Source organism: Grampus griseus (assembly GCF_964374135.1).
Source record: "Grampus griseus genome assembly, chromosome: 8".
Taxonomy (NCBI): domain Eukaryota; kingdom Metazoa; phylum Chordata; class Mammalia; order Artiodactyla; family Delphinidae; genus Grampus; species Grampus griseus.
In genome coordinates, this window is record NC_139002.1 from 107464292 (window position 1) to 107487789 (window position 23498).

Consider the following 23498-nt stretch of genomic DNA (forward strand, 5'->3'; position numbering starts at 1 on the left):
GTGACATGCACAGGTGCTGGGGACTTGACACAGACGTCTTTGGGGGCCGTTAAACAGCTGACCACACACGCCAATTACATCAAACAGAATCTCTGCACATATGATGCATGTTTTCTCCATGAGCTCATAACAAGAGATGGACGAAGTACTGGGTCCCCGCTGCGCTCCCCCCTTCTCTGTATCCACGTCCCCCTCCCAAGGGTCTTCATCAACCCATCGCCTCATCCATTCATCACCCTGAGATGTGGGAAATGGCCCCCAGAGCCTGACACCATGCACGTTCAGCGACCCACTCCCCGGTTTCCTAAGACAACGTCGCTCATTCCCTCACGCTCTCCCCATCGGGAAGTGCAGGCCATGGCAGGAACACTGGGGCAGGACACAGGCATACCCTGCCCCTGCGCCGCGCCCGGCAGGACGCACAGGCGCCCTCCATGTCCTTCCAGTGGAGGAGGGCCGATGGCTGCGGCACTTCCAGTAGATCACATGCCTCTCTGCCCCGGGGTCCCCATCAGGACAGAGAAGCTCTAAGCACACAGGCGAGAAGAGAATAGGGGAGAGGTAAAGCATTTGTGCGTTTCCTGGGTGGAGACCCTAACATTTTCTCGGTACCCGACTCAGATCCCTGACCTCAGATCCCAGCCACGTCCCCAGGCGGTGCTGCCAGGGGGCCCCCGCCTTCCCACCTGAGAGTCCCCAGAGGCTTGGGCGAAAAAGGTGATTTGTGAGAAGAGCCCACACTTTGGGAACAGGACAGAAGAACCTCCCGATCTCCAGCCGGAACCCTTCCGTAGAGCTCACCTCCCCACCGCCCCCCGGGCCCCCTTTGCTCATCCTCCAGCCCCTGCTCGTCCGCAAAGAGCCTGGGCTCCGCAGGGCCAACTCCAGGCCAGGGACCGGGGACACAGTGGCGCCATCGGCCACGCCAGGCTTCCGGCCACTTGGACCTTGATTAGCGGAGTCAGACGGGAATCTGCAAAGCCCTGCTTGCAGGCTGGCAGCCACCCAGAGTGTGCACAGACATCCTGGGGCTACAGGCGGTGTAACCCACCTCCCGGGGAGAGAAGGCAGCAGGGCTTCTAGGCCACGCCTTCCTGCAGGCCCCGGGTGGCTGCATGTGGGCCAGTGTCCTGGGGGCTGAGACAGGTGTCCTTCTGCCCTGGAGGGCAGACGGCAGCTGCCCCTTTCCTCTGGGACCCGGCCCTTCGCCTCCCTGCCTGGGGCCGGTGGTGCCTGCCTGCTCCTTGGACTACTTGGACCTTTAGACAAAGCTAGATTATGTTCTGTTCAAAAACATGGAAGTGCAATCGACAAAACGTGAAATTAACCACCGTGAAGCGAACACTTGGAGGAAGTTAGTGCGTTTATCATGCTGTGCGTCCACCAGCTCTGTGCAGCTCCAGAACGTTCATCACCTCTAAAGGAAACCGTGCCTGTGAGGCGGGCACGCCCCCCTGGAATGATTCTTGAAGACACAGGCAAGAAAGGGCCCTCGCAGAACATAATATATCAGAAATGGGCATGAGATGGCGCTAAGGGAGAAAGTCCCTCGAATCCTCATAAGGCTGGGGCTGAGCGCACCTGGCCGCCCCGCTGTGGGTTTCCTCATCTGCACAGAACAGGACACGGACGTTCCCGTGGGGTGAGGTGGGGTGAGGTGCTGAGAAGAGGGTGTGAAATTGGGGTGCTCTGAATGAGCAAGCCTCAGTTTCCACAACTGCGTGAGGACCAAGGATGCAGGGCAAGTGCTCTGCACACGGCAGGTGCTCGATGCTGTGGGGGCCCCAGCGCTGGCACTGCAGTAAACCTGATGAAGGTCGGGGAGGGGATCTGTGGAGGACGACTTAGGCTGGGGCCGGGGTGAGTGTGTGTCGGGAAGCAGAGCCAGCCAGGGCAAAGGCACGGAGTACCGTGGAGGGAGCAGAGGGGCCTGCGGGTGGAGGAGAGGTCCTTACACGACACACAAAGGCGCCGAACGTACTGCGTCCAGTGCAGGTTGTACGCGTGCAGGAAACTCTCATTTCAGAAATACCACCCGAGTGGGTAGACTGTGAGGGGGACAAAGCTGCTGGTAGCCGGGAGATGAGTCAGAGAACTGAAGCCCAGTCCAGGTGAGAGCTGGGGGAGGGGCGAATCTGAATCTGGCCCAGGCTGCAGCAATGGGGGAGGAGGCCCAGCCAGGGGAATTGACAGGACTTGGGGTCGACTGGCTACCAGGGAGAGGCCAGTGGCTGCCGTCTGCTACCTGGCCATGTCTGCTTCGGAAATGCCTATGCTCTACATGAGGAGGCCAGAGCCCTGGCTTGCCTGCCTTCCTTCCATCTACTCGCCCACCAACCCACTCACTCAGGCATCCACCCATCCATCTCCTCCATCCACCCACCCAACCATCCATCCATCCATCCATCCATCCACCCACCTCCATCCCATTCATCTATCCATCCATCTACTCATCTATTCGTCCATCTATTCATTCACCCATCCATCCACCCACTGATCTATCATCCAACCACCCATCCATCAGTCATCCATCTACCCACCCATCATCCATCCACCCATCCATCCATCCATCCACCCATCCATCCATCCATCCACCTCCATCCCATTCATCTATCCATCCATCTACTCATCTATTCATCCATCTATTCATTCACCCATCCATCCACCCATCTGCTCACCCATAAACCATCCACCCGTTCACTCATCCATCCATCCACTCACTCATCCATCATCTGTCCATCCATCATCCATCCATCCATCCATCCATCTCCTCCATCCACCCACCCATCCATCCACCCATCCATCCACCCATCCATCCATCCATCCACCCACCCATCCATCCATTCATCTATCCACCCACCCATCCATCCACCCATCCATCCATCCACCCACCTCCATCCCATTCATCTATCCACCCATCTACTCATCTATTCATCCATCTATTCATTCACCCATCCATCCACCCATCTGCTCACCCATCCACCCATTCACTCACCCTTCCATCATCTGTCCATCTATCACCCATCCACCCATTCCCTTCCTGTCCCCACATCCCCTGCACCCACTTTCACCCCCACTTCCCATTCTCTGAGGGTTGAGCACTTGCCAAGCCCTACGACAGATACCAGGGAAAAGGTGACACGTCAGAGTCAGCCCCGGTCCTGTCCCGGAGGAGACAGACGTAGCAGGTGCAGGACGGAAGGGGCAGAGGCAGAGCAGCTCCCCCGCTCCCCCCTGGCTCAGGTGACGGGGGTCTACTGGCCTCTCCCCCTGGCTCCTGCCAAGTCAGACACCAAAGACCCTACTGCTTCCTGGAGGAGGGCCTGAAGCACCAGGCCTTGGCCAGAAGTGGGGATTCAGCACGGGCATCTCCCAAGGGCCTACTGGGTGCCACTGTGAGAACCAACCTCCTCATCTCCTCCTGGGCCTGGCATCCCCACTGGCTGCCTGTGCCTGCATCTCGGCGTCTGCAGTTCCCAGGAAGTTTACTCACAGGTGCCCATCGGCTGGCGGTGACAGCAGTTTCGGGCAGAGTGTAGAGTCTATAGCCAGTAGAGACACTGGGATGATGTAGCCATTTTACAGGTGGGGAAACTGAGGCCGAGGCAGGCGGCCAGTGTCAGAGCTGGGACTGGGACCCTGGCATCTGAGCCGGTTGGCTTGGGCTTGAAGCTGCCCCCAGGATTTCAGATGAGTTCACCTGGTCACATAGTTGAGGGCTGGCCCTGTCTCAGACCCTGAGCCAGGGCCGCGGGGGTTGGAGGGATGTGGACATTGGCCAGGGGAGGCGGTGGGGGCTCCTGCCGGCTCGCAGGGCTGTCTCTGCATCTGGTGACCTCACGTGGGCAGCTTGAAATCAGCCACGGCGGGAAGATTCACACTATGGGCACTGGCAAAAGCTACAAACCAGGGCGGAGACAGGACGGGGGCAGGGAGAGGCCAGGCAGTCGGGGAGGAGGTGTGCAGAGGCAGAGGCTGCTTTGGCGGCAGTGACCGGGTTAACTCTCCGTTTAACTCTCCGTTTAACTCCGGGTTCTCCGGCCGGGTGCTCTGGGGGCTGGGAGGTTCCTGTGACACGTGGTCCTCACCTGCTCCATCCCCGTGGGGTCCAGCCTGGAGGTGTGCCGGAACCCCAGCCTCCCCCGGCTCCTCCTTTCTCCATCGTCCCCCCATCCGCCTGCGCTCCCCCAGCCCACACACCCACTGGCCACCTGGGCGTGTTCTAAATGTGGCCTGAGGGAGCACTGAGCCACGCGCCTCCCTTGTGGGGAGAGACCCAGCCCCTGGCCCCCAGGCAGGGGCCTTGAGGTCCAGAAAAAAGGGGCCAGAGCCTCCTTGAAAAGGCTGATGAGAGAGCCCTGGGCCCCTGAGAGCCTCAGCTTCTCTGCCCTGGAGGAAGGTGGCCCTGGGGTCCTCGCCGGCCAGGCTCAGCAGCTCTGAAAGCACCCCTCCCCCAACCTGGGAGGCCCAGGGCTGCCCAACCCCCTGCAGAGCAGTTTCTGAGCTGGCTCCCCAGGCCGGTCAAGAGGAGATTCCTGCCACTGTAGAGGGTCTGAGTATTTCCCCAGCCAGAGCAACCTTCCCTCACACGGATCTGGGACCACCAGGAGGACCCAAAGCCCCCAGGTCCAGCGCTTGACGCCGCCAAGCCAGCAACCCCCGGCTGTCCTGAGGGGCTGGGAACCAGAGCACACCCAGGACGCATACTAAGGGCCAGGCCTGTGCTGTGCTTCCTGAGTAACTATCTATTCAAATCCCTGTGGCGATGGACGCCAGGCGGAGCGGAGTGAATGGTCTTGTCTGGGTCACGGAGCTGGTGAGGTGAGGCCGGGGGACGCGGGTCTGAGCCCTTTGCACCGCACACCCTTCCCTGACCAGAGGGCGCCCCCGCTCTCCATCACCCAGCGTGGACCCAGCGTCCCCAGGACCTGCTCTCATCAGCACCGCATCACCCGCCCCTCTGTGCGCGCTCACTCCAGAAGGGAAACACACCGGCTTGGGCTCTGCCTTGAGAGCAGCTGCGTGCAGAGACCTGCCCGTGCAAGGCTGTCTGGTTTACCCCCCGCAAAACCCAGAAACCACTTTTCCCAAGCCTTAGAAGCTTGTCCCGTCACTGAAAGGAAGAGCTCTTGGCACGTCACAATGTGATCGCCGAATAATAACTTACAGGGACAGGTGAGAAGTTGAAGGAAGTTCCCAGAATACAGAGCAGAAAGGCAGAGAGTTAGAAAACATGAGAAAGGATGAGGGACAAGGGGAACAGACTCAGATGGTCCCGCAGGAAATCCAGAAAGACAGAGACGGAGAAGTGAGGGAGTTTTTCAGGGGGAGGAGACAAGGATATTCTTAAACCTGAAGCTGCTTCAGTCTGAAGGAGCCTCCACGAGAGTGAAGATAATGGATAAAGATAAGACTCATGGGCTTCCCTGGTGGCGCAGTGGTTGGGAGTCCGCCTGCCGATGCAGGGGACGCGGGTTCGTGCCCCGGTCCGGGAAGATCCCACATGCCGCGGAGCGGCTGGGCCCGTGAGCCATGGCCGCTGAGCCTGCGCGTACGGAGCCTGTGCCCTGCAACGGGAGAGGCCACGACAGTGAGAGGCCCGTGTACCACAGAAAGAAAACAAAACAAATAAACAAAACAAAACAAAACTAAAAAAAGATAAGACTCACACCCAAGCCCATCCCCAGGGCATTTCAGAGCAGCGAGGAAAATAGATGCAATGACTACAATGACATTCCTACTAAGTTCCAGGGAGGAAACAAAGAATCCGCCCTGTAACTTGTCACCAGCAACAAGGAAAGGTGAGATGAAAAGGAGGTGATGCCTTTAGCATTCAGCAGGATAACCATTTTGAATCTGGAATTCTACAAAACTGAGCACGTTTGAAAATCAGAGACTTTTCAGATATGAGAGTCTATACTCTAGGAGCCTTTCCTGAGGTTGTTACTTGAATACGTGTCCCAGCAGAACAAGGATAAAGACACAGTTCTCTTATCCAGTAGCTCAAGGAAGGGGACTCTCAGAATGATAACTGTCCACTGGGAACTCCACATTAGGGCCGAGAGCCAGAGGCCTCCGATGAGAGTGGCAGGGATCCCAGGGGTACATAAGAAACAGGATGATATTTTGATGACATAAAAAGAAGACATAATTCTTCTCCCACAAGAAAAGAAGAAAGGCAATGTGAACATCATGACCCTAACGCTAAGCTAAAATTTGTCATGATTTTGAACAACTGATGGAGTAGAAGAAGAAAGGATCCGCTGGTCTGTGATGTTAGAAAGACCCTTCTCATGGGTCTGTAAAGAGGAACTGGAGTCCTAGCCCCGTTCTTGGTCCTCATGTAAACGTTTACATCATCATCATAATGTACTGTTTTCTGCCGGTTTTTAACTTTCGAATCCAACTTATAGACAAAACTTAGAATGCTTAAATATGGACATAACAAAGAGTCGAGTGATACTGTCTACAATTTATTAAGCAAGAGAGGAATTTGAGAATGTTACTTAAAGGTAATCAGCAGACCAACAGTAACTTCAAAACTGGGGAGAGAAGTGGTAGACGGATGAAAGCTTCCTTTTTACGGCAAAGAATCAGCGGTGCTTTACGTTGTTAAATTAACACACGAGGAGGTAATCGGAGGGTTACAGAGGTAACCATCTGAAGAATGAAACAAAAACAGTTAAAGTGGTCCCTCTGCCTCCTGGGGTTGTGTGGATGAGGTTGGGGAGAGGTGGAAAGACCAAGTTTTCCTTCCTTTCCCAGCCCTGCCTTGTGGTTTGGTTAAATTAATGACTTACTTTATTACATGCACGTAGCACTTGGACCAAAATCTGTGACGGGAGGGAAAATGTTAGCCTGAGAGTGACTACGGAGCGGGTCTCCTGGGCAGTCAGACAGCCGTCGGGGGACAGAGAGTGCGGACCAGCGCTGAGGGGGCCCCACCTGGGGCGGCAGGGTGTCGGGGGGAGGGGGCAGGTCTCCTCAGACCCTCGTGATGAATTGAGTGAGGAGGAAAGGGAGAAGAAAGGGAGGAGGGAGGACCAGACTGCAGAGAAGAGCGTTTTTTGAGCGGGGGGAACCATAACAAGCTCAGACTGGGGCACATTCCCTGGGGCTGTGACTGGTGCCAATGGAGACCTGGATCCCAGCAGCCATGTGTACGCAAGTGGTCCCACTGGGAGAGGGAGATGGAAGAGTGGGGATGCGCAGTTGGGGTGACCTCTGACTCTGTGCCCAAAGGGCCACCCCTCTCTTCCTTGGTTTCACAAAATTACGAAAGCAATACATCATTAAAAAAATTAAAAATTAGAATTAAAAAAATTAAAATACATATACGTAAAAATTAAAAACACAGATATCTATTGAATAAAAAGCAAAACCACCTCTTTCCCTACCACAGAGGAGCTGCCCCGAGGGCTCCATGACTAACCGCTGGGCCCAGCCATCAATTAAGAGAGAAAAACAAGAGTATGTTTCCTTACGAATCCAGACGGAGCACGTTCTCAGAGATTGATCCCTCTCTTTTGAGTCTAAGGCATAATAAAAAAATATAAAATGATGGTGGAGGAAGAATGGGGGAAATCAATGCTTCTTGCCATTCAGTTCTTACTACCTACACACTGAGGCAGTCTTCCAGAACACAGAGTTAGGGTTTCAAAGGAAAGCCAGCTACCCACACACGCGTTCACAATTCCGCATCTCTCTGGATTTATATAGCCCATGCTTCGAGGGAGCTGCAAGCACTAAACACATGTTTTTTCATTCATTCTTACATGAACACCGCTGGAGACATGGCACCAGTAGGAAGCATGATCTCCACTCTGCAAACCTGGTTGTGGGTCAGGGACTGAAGCTCAGAGAGGGACGGCAAGTTGCCCAAAGTCACACAGGGACTTAGTTGGAAAGTCAGATCGAAAACTTAGCATGCTCTATTACCAAGGGCTTTAAAGGGCTTTCAGATAATATGCACACATGCTTCTGTACTCAGAGTCCATCTCTGGAAAGACCCTCAGGAAACCAGTAACGGAGGTTCTCTCTGGGGACAGAAACGGGGGCTGCGTGCTAAGGGCGACAGGGAGCCGCACTCTTCACGCTGTAGCACTTGTGCACACTTTGCATTTTTGAACTGTGTGTATCTATTTCCAATTACCAAGTTAAAAAGATATAAAAATTGGACTATGATATCGGAACGCCATGAAAATAAGTAGCTACGGACAGTGGATATTCAACTGGTGGACGGGCACGATTTGCCATCCTTCTAATTCAATCTCTAAGAGCAAATTGGTCTCACCAAGGGAGAGGAATAATGAAATCTCGCACGTTCTGAGACCCTTTCCCAGAGCTGTTTGTGGGCACGTTCCTTCCAAGTGGATGAGAAGCTGCCTGTGCAGCTTTGGGGGTGCACTAGAGGTGCCGGCAGGTACTGGGTCTGAAGCCCCCTCACCTCTGGGGGCTCCTCCCTGCAAAACCCAAGGGAAGGTGGGGAGCCCCCCTTGCTGTCCCTCATCCCCACATCCAGTGCCTCGGCAGGTTCCGTCCACTCCAGCTTCACCCCATACCTCGTATCCACCCACCCCTCCCTCTCCACCTCCTCTCCAGCCCAAAGCACCATCGCCAAACAACACCAAGATGGCGGCAATGGTCTCATAACTCATCCATTCATCCTACTGTCTGTTTTCCTGTAGCCAAGTGAACCAGACCATGTTGTCACTCCTCCAGTCTCCTCCGACTGCAAGCGTGGAAAATGCAAAGTCCTTCCACGAGGCCTCAGGTCCTCCCTGACATCGTCTTCTCTGCCCTCCTCGTCCCCTGCCACCCTGCACGTCAGGTTCTTTTCACCCCAGTGCCTTTGCATTTGCTGATTCCTCCTTGACCTTCAGGTTTCAACTCAAAAGGCGCTTCCTCCGAGAGTCCTTCTGGCTCCCTACCCAGAATGGGCCTTCCCCAACCTGCCCAAGAGACTGCCTGGCAGTACTGCTGACTTGCTTCACAGCATAACCACAAAGAGGGTCTGGCTCATTTATTTGTTAACCTTGTTGTTGCCTTCGCTAATTAGACTTTAATCTACATGAGGTCAGAGACTGAGCTTGTCTTGTTTACCCCCATACGCTTAGCTTCCTGAATAGTTAGGTTGTGTTGAATACTGGCTAACAGATGGATAGATGAATGGAGGGGATGAACGGATGGATGGATGAGTGGCAGGTGGATGGATGGGTAGGTGGATGGATGGATGGGTGGACGGCTGAGTGGATGGATAGATGGATAGATGGATGGATGGATGGATGGATGGATGGATGGATGGATGGATGGATGGATGGATGGACGGACGGACGGACGGACGGATGGATGGATGGATGGATGGATGGATGAGTGGATGTATGGGTGGGTGGGTGGGTGGATGGGTGGGTGGATGGGTGGATGGACGGATGGATGGATGGATGGATGGATGGATAGATGGATGGACTGACGGATGGATGGATGGATGGATGGATGGATGGATGGACGGATGGACGGACGGACGGACGGACGGATGGATGGATGGATGGCTGTGAAGACAGCTAGCTGGCTGGTTGGCTGAGTAGACAGCTAGTTGGATGGATGGGTACCTGGTTGGGTGGATGGATGGATGGAGTCTCATCACCCTAGGGTGAGACCCTGAGGTCCAACCTGCCTCCCCCTGGAGGCCCCAAGCTATGAGGCTCGGGACCTGATTCAAGGGCAGTGAGAACTTGGGACTCCACCCCTAGTGTTGAGAAGTGTTTCTAAAAATGACACTGAAATATGTGTAAGGTCCTTGTAGACATGGCCCCAGGTCCTCTGCCTTCTGACCTTGACCACGTGTCCACGTTTCTAGACCCTTTTGTGAGGTGCAGGCTGGGTAGATGGCAGGGAATCTGAGGAGGGAATCAGCTGGAGCAACTAGACACGTTCAACCACGACCGGGTGTGTTCCCACCATTCCGCTCTCAGCTCTGAAGCTCTGAGTAAAGTTTTTGAAATAAGAGGGGCTGGGAAGGGGAGAACCCTCCTGACTGCTTCAGAAACTGTCTCCATTGAGCCTCATTTCCCACGGCATGCTCCTTCAGCACATCTGCGTCGGCACTGGGGCAGCCTCAGCCACAAATCGCCCTCCCGGACGGTCACCCAACCACCGACTGCAGGTAATTGGCCCGGGGACTGGCGCGGCCCCCAGACCTCTGCGCCTCATTAGGCCACGTCTAACATGAATTTGGAAGCAGGCTAACAAGCGGCCGGTTGGTTTGAGCCCGCACCGCGGCACGCAATTCCCTTGGACGCTTTCTGCCGTGCACCCGGAGGACCAGAGGTCAGCCTCTCACTCTGGCACGTGCTCCAGAGCCGCCCCCGCCAGCTGCCTGGGTGACAATGGTGCGTCGGGGCCCCAGGCTCCCTCACTGCCCGCCCTCCACGGCCTCTGTCAAATTCACAGTCTGGATAAGGCCAGTTCCGGGAGGCTGCAGGATCCCACAGGCTGACCCCTGCACCCTATACGGAAAAGCTCGGAGGCCCTGCGATAACCAAGGCAACACCACTGTCCATCCTCCCAACACCCGTCACAGGGTGATGGTTCTGTCCTGAACTAGCTTTCCTCAATCCCAGGATGATCCCTTGGCCAGCCTGGGGCAGTAACATCTTCACCCTGGTGGGGGGTTAGGGGGGCTGAGGGCACGGGCTCTGTACTCTGATGGCCTCAGACACTTGTGTCTGAGACACTCAGGCCCTCCTGTCTCCTCTCCAGAGACCTCCTGCCAAGTGGAGAAGGACACCAATTTCAAGGTTGCTGGGAGGGTGGGTGGTTGGCGGTGCTGGGATCAGTGCAAGGTGGCTGGCCTGTGGCAGGAGGTCAACAAATACCGCGATCGTTACTCTGCGATCGTTACTCTGATTTCGTTCACGGCAACACCTCGTCAAGTGAGGCCCACGGCCTGATTCCTTCTTGTGGGAAAGGAGGGCTGGCTCCTAAACTGCGGTCAAGGTCAGAGCTTCTACCATCTGCTTAGCAGCTACCATGCGAACCAGGTGTGTCCAGCTGTCCCCCTCCTCTGTGGTCCTGGACCCTGGCACTGAGCAGGTGGTCAGTATATACGTAGAACGCAAGCCTTCATCTGGGGCCAAAACACGGATGCAGACCTGGCTGTGATCTCAGAGGTCATTTAGTCCAAACTTCTATGACATTCCGCCACGACGATGCCCACCCTGCTTGACTTCCTCCAGCGACGGGGAGCTCATCATCTCCCGAGATGGCTCTGTCCTATCACTTAGCAGCTATGACGGTTCCACATGTCCTCTGTCGGCCGACCTGCAGTGAGCATCCCTGGTGTGCTCTGGCCTGTTGCAGCCACAGGACACGTGGCCCAGACAGCCTGGCCCTGTGGTCTTCTCTTTTCCCAGCTCAGTCAGCCCTGCCCGTCTCGAGCACCGAGTGTGCGCGCGCACCCGCCCTCACACACACACACACACCAAGGGTGGCCTGCTGGCTGCCCTCTGCTGACAACGGATCACGTGGGGACATGGCTTTGCAAAAGCCACGGCCTGAGGGCAAGACACGGCCTGGACCCTTCCAGCACCCAGAGGGCCTCTTTCCCTCAAAGCCCCACTCCCAGCCTGGACAGCCCTCCAAGTCACCATGGCAACAGCTCTTGGGCTTCTCGGAGACTCAGGCGCCCTCCCTGCTAGAACGGAAGCAGAGAGGGACAGCATGCTGACAGTGACCGTGGGCCCAGGGTCCACTTTCACAGACGGCCTCCAGCTAAGGCAAAAACGACTCATCTGACCCAGATAAAGACTCATCAGCAGACGCCAGGGGTGGGTGTAACTCCCTGGAAGCCATCAGCCTCTGAGCGCTCTCTCGGGGCTGCGCTGGTGGCCAGGCCAACGATCACAACCTGGGCTTTCAAGGTAAAAAAGTGGACAATCTTAGCAAGACCTGGAGAGTCTGCAAAGCCCCCCGGAAGAGGGGACCGGCTACTCTGCTGGGAATGGCATTTCTGTTATAGCGCATCTTGTTTATAGGAGAAAGGTGGCTGGGCCGGGTCAACACGAAAACCAGGTGACCAGCAGTTCCACTCCTAAGTATACACCCCAAAGAACTGGAAACAGGTGTTCAAAAAATATCTGTACACATATGTCCACAGCCGCATGTTTACAACAGCCAGAAGGTAGGAGCACCTCAAGCGTCCATCCACGGGTGAACGGAGACACAAAATGTGGTCCATCCACACAAAGGAATATTATTCAGCCTCAAAAAGGAAGGACACTGTGACACCTGGTCCAACAGGGATGAACTTTGAGGACATGATGCTCAGTGAAAGAAGCCAGACACAAAAGGACACATACTGTATGATTCCACTCGTACGAGGTCCCTAGCGGAGTCCCATTCATGAAGACAGACAGTAGGATGGTGGGCGCCAGGGGTTGGGGGAGGGGAAGGGGAGTGAGTGTTTCATGGGGATGGAGTTTCAGTTTGGGAAGATGGAAGGGTTCTGGAAATGGATGATGTGACGGTCGCACAAGAATGTAAATGTACTTAGCGCCACCGGGCTGTACACTTCAGGATGGTTAAGACAGCACACTGTACGTTACTTATATTTTACCACAGTAAAAAAACTAGCGAAAAAAAGGGACAAAAAAAAAGGGACGAAGCACTGATACACGCTCCAGCATGGATGAACCTTGAGAATATTCTTCTAGGTAAAGAAGCCATTCACGGAAGATTACATACTGTAGGATTCCATTTCTAGGAAAAGTCTAGAACAGGCAAATCCTTAGCGACAGAAAGCAGATTGGTGGCAGTAGGGGGCTGGAGGAGGGGAAACCCAGAGGCATCCTCATATTCTGCCCCCCACCCCCCGGGGGGGGATGCTGATACGTTGGTGCTGCCTCGAGGCTCCTGTGGCCGCCAAGCACTGTCATCTTTACCATTTGTACTGCTTTCCCCCCAAACAACGCCAGGTTTCCTCCTCCTTGGAAGACAGCTCTCTCCCTTGGCCATCCCACAAGTGCGCTCTAGACCGACCCCAAACTGCAGGCGGCACAGAGCCCACCTCTCCGGGCGGGTCCTCTGGAAGACGGCGGTCTCCATCATCCCAGCCCACGTCTGGGCGGTGGGTGACGGGGACCCATAGCGGGAAGCAAGCCATGGGGTTCCAAGTGCTCCATGCAAGGTGGTCCAGCGCTTTCAGGACGCCCACGAGCATCTTTGACCGGAGGGGGCCTGGCAGAGAAAGAATCACGTCTTACCTGGAAGCATCAAAGCTGTCATAAGAGCCGACCGTGTAGTGCCGGAAGAGTTTCTTGCTGCGGTCTGCACGAGTTTCTGCAGAGAGGGAAGAGAGACATCGTTTAGAAAGTCACGGTCCCCGAATGTTGAAACCACGCGAGGCCGGCCGGGCCCCTCATTTATCTGACCTACGAAGCGTGAGACCCGCTCTCCTGCGGAAAGATCTGGGAGGAAGACGCGGCCTTGCTCTGTGGCCTAACTTTGCAAACTCTGGGGGACGCAGATGAACCTCAAGGCTGACTACTGGAGAGTCATGCGCTCCATTCCCAAATGGAGGCAGGTCCCAGGGTCCCTGGCTGGCGCAGGATGCTCTCTGCAAAGAAGACAGGGCTCTGCAGGTTCCGGCCACTCAGCACACAGAATCCGCGACAGCGGTACTCTCAGGTGATGCTGCCGAGCCGTCTAGCGACTCCGAGAACCTGCGGATGACTGCTTTGGGAGAAAGGAAATGTTTATTGTTATTCTTCCTGATTATAGTTGCTTTCTCCTAGAAACAAACAAAAAAACCATGATTAAGTTCCTAATTAAGTCCCCTGCTTACTTCCCTTACTCAGCAAATTTCGACTTAAATTTCACGGGAAATTACATGAATGATGTAATTAGACTTAATCGATAGCTCAGAGCTGGAGGGGAAAAAAACCCACAACAACACAAATGCAAGAAATACAGCAGCTTATGATTTACTGTTTAGGTATTTTCCCCCAAATAAAATCTCCTGGGCACTCTCTTTCCCAAACCCTGGAAACAATACAGAGAAATTATGTGATTGGCTTCAGGAAAAATGGCTCAAACTCTCATTTAAACCCTGTGACCTCTCTGCTGTCAGTCTCCTTGACACCACCTTCCAAGGCGAACGGGATTTTACTCAAACCCAAATGCACGTTTTCGGCTGAAAAGTGAACACGTGCAAGGGCTCTGAGAAGGGTCGCGCTGATACCTCTTGGCTCCTCTCATGCCCAGAGGCAGCCTGTGCAGCAAAAACACACGCTTCCTTTCTACATGGTGTGGTGTTGCCTTGGGGGTGCTGGGAGGAGCAGATGTCCAGCCCAGGACTACATTTCCCAGCACCCCTTGCAGCCAGGTGTGGCCACGTGACCAGCTCCCACCAATGGAACGCACGCATCTGTGCGTGCGTGCGTGCGTGCGTCCCTTCGAAGCTTGGCTTCTATGGAGGCCAGGGAGCTCTCCCTAACCTCTCTTGCTGTGTCTCCCAGCTCAAAGCTAGGACTCCCAGGCTCGACAGGATGATGGGATCATCAGGGAGTCCTGGCAAAAGCCTGGGTCTCTGTGCATTAGCTCTTCAAAGAAGCAACAAAATTGTATTGCCTTGTGCTACACTCCAGGGATTTGCTTGTTACAGCAGCTAGTGATGTCTTAAAGGACCTGCGGCCGGGTTCTCAGTGACTCGGCTCCCCCTGCCTCTCTGCCCCTTTCCCATTACTCCACCCGAGGCTCCAACAATACGAAAGTTACAATTCCCTGAACGGTGACAACATCTTCATCACCATCTCGGTCCCTGACACAAATTGCGTGCTGACTGGGTTCCAGGCCCTGTTCCAAGTTCTGCTCCTATACTCTCTCATTTGTCTGTCACGGCCCCCAGGGAGTGGGTGCGTGTGTCACTCTGCAGGTCCTGCCAAGTCCAGCCAAGCGTGGCCCCTCTGCTTTTGCTCCATTTCACGCCACCCTTCCAATCCCTCTGCAGGACCTTGGTGTCCTCGTTGTGGAGTGAGGCACTCGCCTCTGCTTGGCGTGTCTCTGCTGTGTCATCACTGTCTTTGAGACAGGCTGGGACCCGGGACCCCCTCACCGGAGTGTTTGCCCCTGGACAAACGTCTCCTCAAGCAACAGATACAAAGAACCTCTAAGGGACTAAAAATAAATCCGCGCTCCCAATGCAAGGGGCGCGGGTTCGATCCCTGATCGGGGAACTAAGATCCCACATGCTGCGTAGCCAAAAAAATAAAATTTAACTTAAAAAAATGTCACTGTGGCCAGGGGAGGGGTGGCTGTTTAAAAAAATAAAATAAATAAAAATAAACACTCACATGCACAGTTGGGGCAAATTACGAACAACAAGATGCAAAAAGACCCAAAAGCCCAACTGCCACTTCTGAGGTACAGGGAGGGAAAGCAGGGTACAACGCATGATCCCTGCACATGGCACCCCAAGGGGGTGGGCAGACCACCTAAGCCCCTCCTCCAGCTCCGCCCACCGATCTGCCCCGCCCTCACGCCATTTAAGAAGCCAGCTCGCCCCGCCCCCCCCGCCCCCCGCTTGGGGGTTTCTTGTTCTCTCTTCCTATGCTGCAGCACGAGTCCCAGTAAAGCTCTGTCTGAATTTCTCGTCTGGCCGCATCAATTTCTATTGATTAAAGAGTCCAAGAACCTGGGGCAATAACATCTTCGTCCTCACTAACATTTCTTGAGTCCTTCCCCTGGGCCACAATTCGTGGCCATCTGGGCCGATCCACTCCCACTTGCTGGTCACAGCAGCCCGGCGAGGGAAGTACGACGGTTGGACCCATTTTACAGATGGTGCTGGCGAGCACTGCCGATGCAAAGGCACATCCTGCTAAACAGTGGGGGCAGGGTGGGCCCCCCGCGGGCAGGTGGGCTCCAGGGCCCAGGTTCAGAACCAGCAGGTCGCACCAAGGGACCCCCGGAGAGGACCCGAGTCTCCGCGCTCTCTGCGGGGCTCGAGGGTGGGGATTTGGCCTTATTTCTCTCTCTGTCACCTCTGGTGTTTCACTCCTGGCACACACCCAATGTCAGAGCTTGCGGAGCAAATCTCAACAGTCCGTTGCAAATCAGCAAACAGAAACACACTGCGCCCTGGCAGAGTGGCCCGAGGGCATTGGTCCAGCCGAGCTGCACGCACATCCCCCGTGTCTGGCAGTCAGACCCAACGTACCCAGGTGTTCAGCGTCCCTCTTCCCCTCCTCCCTGGCATCTTGCATTGCGTACATGTTCAAATCTAGTTACCATTTATCAAGTCCACCTGAAGGTCAGGCCCTGTGCCCCAAATGCAGGGATTAGAAGGCTGCTCGGATGGGGTGGGGCCTCAGCTCTGTTCTCTGGGGCTCAGGATCCTGGGGGTGGGGTGAGGATAAAGCTAACAGATGCTGACTTTCCAGGGCTGGGCTGAGGGCCCCAGCAGTCAGATCACTGTGCGGGGGGGAGCACGTGGGCCAGGCAGTGCCTCTGGCCAGGCCAGCCCTGTGACATCGCGTGGAGCCTACATAAGGGCTGGGCCCGGGAGGGTTAAGTGGGATTGGAACCTGTTTGTAGGGTTAAGCAGAGTAGCTCCTGAAGCCACTGAATCACCGTGGGGATGGGCTGTTAATTGTTATTATTACTCTTAATTGCCTGTTTATGCCCCACGTGGCAGTGCTGTGCTTGTTGCCCAGGGAACCTGGGCCCTGAGAGCTGGCTGGTGCAGGCCCTGGCTGAGGTCAGAGGTTCCAGATGGAAGGAGCAGAGAGCGTAGTCAACGTGTGTGTGTGTGTGTGTGTGTGTGTGTGGGGTGTGTGTGTGTGTGTGTGTGTGTGTGTGTGTGTGTGTGTGTGTGTGTGTGTGTGTGTGTGTGTGTGATGTGTGTGTGTGTGTGGTGTGTGTGTGTGTGTGTGTGTGGTGTGTGTGTGTGTGTGTGTGTGGTGTGTGTGTGTGTGTGTGTGGTGTGTGTGTGTGTGTTGTGTGTACCTGTCCACATCTTTGCCAGAGGAAACAAATGTTTCAGAAAGGGACCCTTTCTAGGTCAGTTAGCCAGTGGTTCCCAGACTTTGGGATTTCATGGACCAAGAAAATGTTAAACAAAAGAGGGAAGGGTGGAGACAAACATGGGATTTAACAAGTTATTAATCTGGCCTTAAAAACAATGGATTTCCTTCCACTACCATAATTGTTCTATAAGAGAAAGGGGAACTTTTGGAATCATATTATCTCTAAATGCTTTGTGGAAAACTCTCTCACTGCACAGGCCTTCCCTGTCCTCTGGCTTCTGGACACAGTCAGACTTCTGCTCTGAGATATGGCCCCGAGGGACAGGAAAGGGGTCCTGAGGGACAGCATCACCGCCACCATCATCATCACCATTGCTACCATCATCACAGCATCACCCTCATCACATCACCGTCATCTCTGTCATCATCACCATTGCTACCATCATCACAGCATCACCCTCATCACATCACTGTCATCTCTGTCATCATCACCATTGCTACCATCATCACAGCATCACCCTCATCACATCACCATCATCTCTGTCATCATCACCGTCGTCATCATCCTAACCATCACCGCAGCTTTGCTAAATTCTCGCTTTTTTTAGTAAATGAAAGTCCTTCACCTTATTTGGTCTTCCCACAGCAGCCAGGGCTAAGTGGATTTCTTGTAGCTGTTTTGCAGAAGTAGCAGAGTGCCATGATGAGGGATGTGGGCTTGCAGGCTAGACTGGCTTGAATTCAGAGCCCAGCTCTGCCGTTTACTGGCTGCAAGTCACCAGGCTCTTCATTTGTAAAGTGGGGATAATAATAGTTCCTACTCACAGGGAAGTGATGGAGGAGTAAATGAATTAATACAGGGAAAATGCTGGAACGGTGCTTGGCAAATGGAAAGCGCTATATTACCTGGTTATCGCTGTGCACGGAGGATTGGGACCTTCCACCTTCCAAGGTGGCCCTCGAGGTCACACAGCGCACCAGCGCACCCACACCAGGGTCAAGCCCTACCCGTGCCCCGAGTGCAGCAAGGGCTTCAGCCACAGCTCGCACCTCGCCGCCCACCAGCGCACCCACCGCCGCGTCCGGCCCTGCTGCTGCCCCCTGTGCGGCAACAGCTTCAGCCGGCGCTCCAACCTGCACCGGCACGAGAAGGTCCACGCGGCGGGGCCCAAGGCCCTGGCCCTGCTGATGCCGGGGGCGGCCCCCACCTAGGAGGCTGAGAGGGAGGGGGATTGGTGGGGGGGCAGCCGCTGCGGGGGTGTGACCTGGGAGGTCCAGGAAGGGAGTTGGGGAGGTGCTGGCACGGGGGCGGGGCACGGCAACAGGGGAGGAGCTCGGGGGAGGGGCAGGCATGCTCACTGCAAATTAAAGTGAGCAGACCCCCAACTCTGTGCCTCCCCAGCCTGGCTGACAGCAGCCAACAGCTATCGTGTTTCAAAACATCCATGCGGGGCCCCGCGTATTCTACGTGCTTTATGGGCAAGAGCTCAATACTGTTACTATCCCTGGTTTACAGCTGAGGAAGGTGAGGCTCAGAGAGGTTGAGTGAGTTGCCTGCGGTCACCGAGCCAGCAGGTGGCAGGGATACTGCACAGCACAGCCTCCTGGGTCAGCATCCACTGGGGGCCCTGGGAGGAGGCATCTTCACCAGCAACCTGCCCATGGCCCACGGAGGACCGGCTGGCCTTTTTCTGAGACGTGCTGAGGTCTGGATGCTGAGGAAGGAGAACTCGGCTTTCTCATGGGCCATGAGGTGGGAGGACGTGGGGTGCGGGCAACCAGTGGCCGTCACACCACATCATGGGAAAACTAGCCCATGAATGCAGCCTGCACACAGCAGGAGGGACACAAGCGGCCCAATGCTGAGAATCCCTGGGTCTTGGCTTGTGGGGGTCACGAGGGCGACTCATTCAATATTTCTGCCTTTCCTCCCTCTGGGCATGTGGTTGGATGGATCCCTGCGATTCATCTCGGCCACTGCGTTTTCGGAAGAACTCATTTACTTCACTTCCTGGGTGGACGGAACATTTAATTCCCAATCCAAGATTCCCCCCCGCCCCGCCTCCCCTCGCCCCCCTACTGTTTCTTTGTCCACGGGCATGGCAACCAAAACGTTTGAGACAGTGGTTATTCTATCAGTCAGGGTCCCTGGGTGTGCCCCCGGGACACATGACAAGCAGGTGGTGTGAGTGGGAAATAAACCTTGGTGGTTTTCGGCCACTGAGATCAGGGGCCTGTTTGTTACTGCAGCCTCCCCCGGCCTAAGCTGACCGATGCAGCCCACGCGTGGCCTTCTCTGTCACGCGAGCCAGGACATTCCATGTTTTGCTCAAGCGTGCCAGAGCTGGCTTTCTGGCAACCAAAAGTAGAAAGGAAGCCCAGACAACATCAAGGCAGAGGCTGAGTCTGGCCCCTTGTCTGTGAGGATCTCACACGTTCTAGGAGAAAATGGAAAACCACACAACGGACGACAGGAACGCATCCCATCGGACATGGAGAGAGCACGGCACAGAGCACAGGCCTCTATATGTCTCAGAGGAGGCCTCTGGGTACGACAAAGGAGACAGAAAAACCAGCCAACCAAGAGGGGACTATTCACTCGTTTGTTTCCTAAGCCACGTAGAAACTTCTCAAAGGCAAGAACCTAGTAGTTCACAGACAGGCCCACCTCCTGGGCCAGGTTCCAGGCTCAGTGCTTCGTACGGCAGGTGCTCACTTGGAGGCTTGGAGGCCACCACTCAGCTTGGAGGCCAGCAGTCACCACTGCTGAATGATCTGAATCGTCTCCTGAGCCTCTATACAGAATGAGCTGCAAAAAATGTAATCAGGTGATGCCACTTTTCTGCTTAACGTTTTCCGACAGTCTCCAAGTGGAATTCGAGTCCCCTCCTCGAGCCCTCCGATGACACAGGTCCGAGGCTACGCAGCCCTGCCTTTGAACCCTCCTCTCCCATTGCTCCCCGCCCCCACCGCAGTCACGCCACTCCCACCCTATTAGTCTCCTTTTTGTTGCTTGAACATGACAAACTCGTTTGCACCTCAGGGCCTTTGCACTTGCTAGACTCTCTCTGGGACATTCCTTCCCCAGCTCAAAGTTCACTGCACTGCTGGGTCCCCAGCTCCTACAACACAGCCTGGCACACAGTAGGTGATCAACAGCTGTGGAGTAACTGAACAACGGGATAAAACCCACACGCTCTTGGACCCTTTGCTCTTATCCAGCGTGGGCACTGTCGCCTCCTTGGGTCTGACTGTGAAGAACTGAGGATATGGCCCAGAGACTGAGTTTAGTTTCGACTGCCAAGGGAATGGAAGCAGCCCTTCTACAAACGGAGAAACTGGATTTCTAGTCCTGACCTTGGTGGTGATGGCGTGGGACCTCACTCTGCCGCTCTGAGCTCTCATTTACTCAACTATCAAACCAGATGTCTGTACGCTCTGCCTTCTCAACATGACACATCCCCTCCGCCACCAATGCGACTAGGGACGTAACCCCATTTCCCAGGAGAGGACCACGCAGTGATTAAGCTGATGTGCCCTGAAAGTTTTTCTTGGAATATGGCCTAGAAAAATCTACATTGAAAGGGGGAAAAAAAACCCCCTGGAAATTCCATTCCATATACCTCTTGTGACTCGTGAAAGGGAGTGACAGATCGCATGACAAGCTTCAGACTGTCAGCATTTAAAATAGCCCTTTACGCAGAGCGGCTGGGAAGAGGATCCCGTCTAGCTCGCGAGGAAGCCAGGATGGGGCATCCGGGGAGACACTGATGGCCTCCGAGCCTCGAGTGTGACTGCTGATGAAGAGGAATCTTCTCCAAGAAATCTATTAAGACTCTGAAAGGCCAAAAAAGAATTCAAAGGACGGCGTGGGGAGGAGGTGGGCTGCCGGGTCAAGAGACGGGCGTGGGGAGAGGCCAGAACACCAGAGCAGGGCCAAGGCTGCGTGGGCACGCCGGCCCCGATCCCCACCCAGGTCCCACGTGGGACGGGTCCCTCGCTCGTGAGATGCCACAGACAGGAAGGCAGGAAGGAAGCCTGCATCTAGACAAGAAAACGTGAGCTTAAGTCCTCACTAGCTGCGGGGCCTGGGCAGGAAACAAGCTCCCCGAATCTCAGTTTTCTCATCTGTACATGGGGCTAGCAGCAGTATTGACCTTGGCCTTGTGGTGAAGTTATAACACCGTCACGCGTCTAAGTCCCTTCCCAGGTGGGCTGTCGGCCACAGTTGTCCTCCAGGAAGACGTCTTGGTCTTCCCTCTCTGAATGTATCCTTCTGCCCCTGGGACAGAGCAGGACCCCAACCATATCTGTACACAGAACCTCACGCCCTGGTCAGAGCTGCCCAGAGCGGCCCGGCCCATCAGACCCCCTCCTGGGGACCTGGAATAGAAGTGGCCAGTCTCTGCTCCCCGTGTGAACAGAGGACACCTCCATTCATGCAGAGAGGCTGTCACTGTGGGAACACTTTGTGGGGTGGGGGAGAAGCGAAGGAGGGAGACTGAGGCAAGGGGCTCGGGGCGGTGATGACGCATGTGTGGCCCTAGAGAGATGGCTGAGCTGGCCTGGCTCCTGACAAGCTCCCCCCGCATCCTACTTCCAGGACCGGGGGAGGCTGGACCCCACGTTCCACTCTCGGGGTCCAGGAAAGGCCGCTGCACCCCTGTGGTGGAGGACCTTTCTTCCTTTGACGCAGCTCACGTGGGTTTTAGGTTTCTTGAACCGCAAGAGCCCTGGTCTTCCGGCTACTCCGTCGCTCCGGGTAGGTCTCGTTACCCAAGCGGATGGTGACGGCACCTCTGGACCTCACCCCGGGGCCTGGCTAGGGGCCCGTCCACCACGGCGGTGCTGCCGTGTCCAGGTCCTATGTGCTGGTACTGACTGGGACAACACCTGGCCTGCACAGTTCCAAACACCCCCGGAGGCAGCGTGCCCTCAGTGAGGGCCGCCGACCTGGCCACAGGCCAACATCCTTGGGTTCACACGACCAGACGGAGGGCACTAGGGACGCAGGGGGTCCAGACATCTCCCCTCTCTGTGATAAAGACCCTGAATCGGCCACAGACGGGAGACTGCGTGTAACGATGATAAAACACTTCTGCGTCGCACTGCCTGGTCCATCCCCGACAGCTCAGCGTGCTGGGGGGACGGGGTCCTCCTTCAGGGCCTCCAGCTAAAGCCCAGCCAGGTGACACCCTGACTCTGGGCCCATAAGACCCTGAGCACAGAATCCAGGTGCACCCACCCGCACTGCTGACCCTCAGACCTCTGAGCCGATTTGGGGCTGGGGTCCAGAGCTGCGTAGCTGAGGTTACTCGCCGTGCAGCACAGAAATGCAGAGAGCTGGGGCCTCGGCTTCCTTCAGAGTCCTGCCTGGGGGTTCCTCTGGAGCTGAGCCTCCAACCCACCAAAAGCAGAGACAGAGACAGAGAGACAGAAAAAGACAGAGGGGGAGACAGTGAGTCAGAGATACAGGCAGAGAGAGACAGAGAGACACCCACAGAGACAGAGGATACACAAAAACAGAGAGAGACACAGAGAGACAAAGAAAGAGACAGAGAAAGAGAGACGAAGACACACACACAGAGATGGAGATACAAAGAGAGTCACAGAGAGAAGGGAAAGTGGTCCCTGGGCTCCGCAACCCCACCACCAGCTCCCCTCTGCTCCAGCCCCTCCCGTGGACTCCACTCCCTTCGGGCTGTTATTCTCGGCCCCTCACCCTGAAGAGGCAGAAGGGGCAGGGTGGACCCCTGAGCAGTCGGGGTCCCACTCCCTCATCACGGCAGCGCCTGGCCGAGCTGGACGGGCCGGGCCAGCCTGCGAGGTGACACTTCCTGCCCGGACACAGGGCGCAGGGCCACCCGACTCCACCCCCAGCTTCTCATCCACACGCCTCCCTCCCATGCCGGCTCCTGTGATCTCCGGCGGGTTTTAAATCAGACACAGTTCGGGCCGCGCCCCGGCTGGAGAGCCAAATGCAGGATCCAGAGCACAAGGAAGAAAGAAATCACTGATGGGGATGGAGACAGAAATAACTCTTCTTTTTTAAAACCAAAGATGCCGATGGGCTCCATCTCTCTGCGGAGAACCACAGACAGGAGCGCGGGGAGAAGCCCCAGTGGGCACAGGCAGGCTGGCGGGACACGGGTATGGGGGGCTGGTGGCATCTCCAAGCTCACCATCAGACCCGTCCGGGGCCAGACCCCAGGATGCAGAAAAGGGGGCAAACCACATGAAGGGCTGGCTGGAGCCTGGGCAGGGCAGGGGCAGAGGGCAGGGGGCACGGAGCTCACAGCCTGCACAGCCCAGCTCCACCCCTGCGGGTCAGGGTGCTGTGCTGGCAGGTGCCCATCCCACCGCTGGGCACGGAGATCAGGGCCTCACCTCTGAGGAACACCGGCCGAGGGGCACGACTTTGATCTGAAGCCACTTCTCATGCTCACACCACGGCAGCTTGGGTCCCTCGTGCAATCA

General features: G+C 55.7%; 1 protein-coding gene across 1 annotated transcript in view; it reads right to left on the reverse strand.

Annotated features, from left to right (window-relative positions):
* The window catches only part of SHANK2 (SH3 and multiple ankyrin repeat domains 2), a gene marked incomplete at its 3' end in the record, with an annotated part of 537007 nt that overhangs the window by 170567 nt on the left and 342942 nt on the right, over nucleotides 1-23498 (reverse strand). The window contains exon 15 of the mRNA XM_082660603.1: nucleotides 13260-13335. Within this exon, the coding sequence (XP_082516729.1) occupies nucleotides 13260-13335 (76 nt within the window). The remainder of the gene's footprint in view (nucleotides 1-13259; nucleotides 13336-23498) is intronic.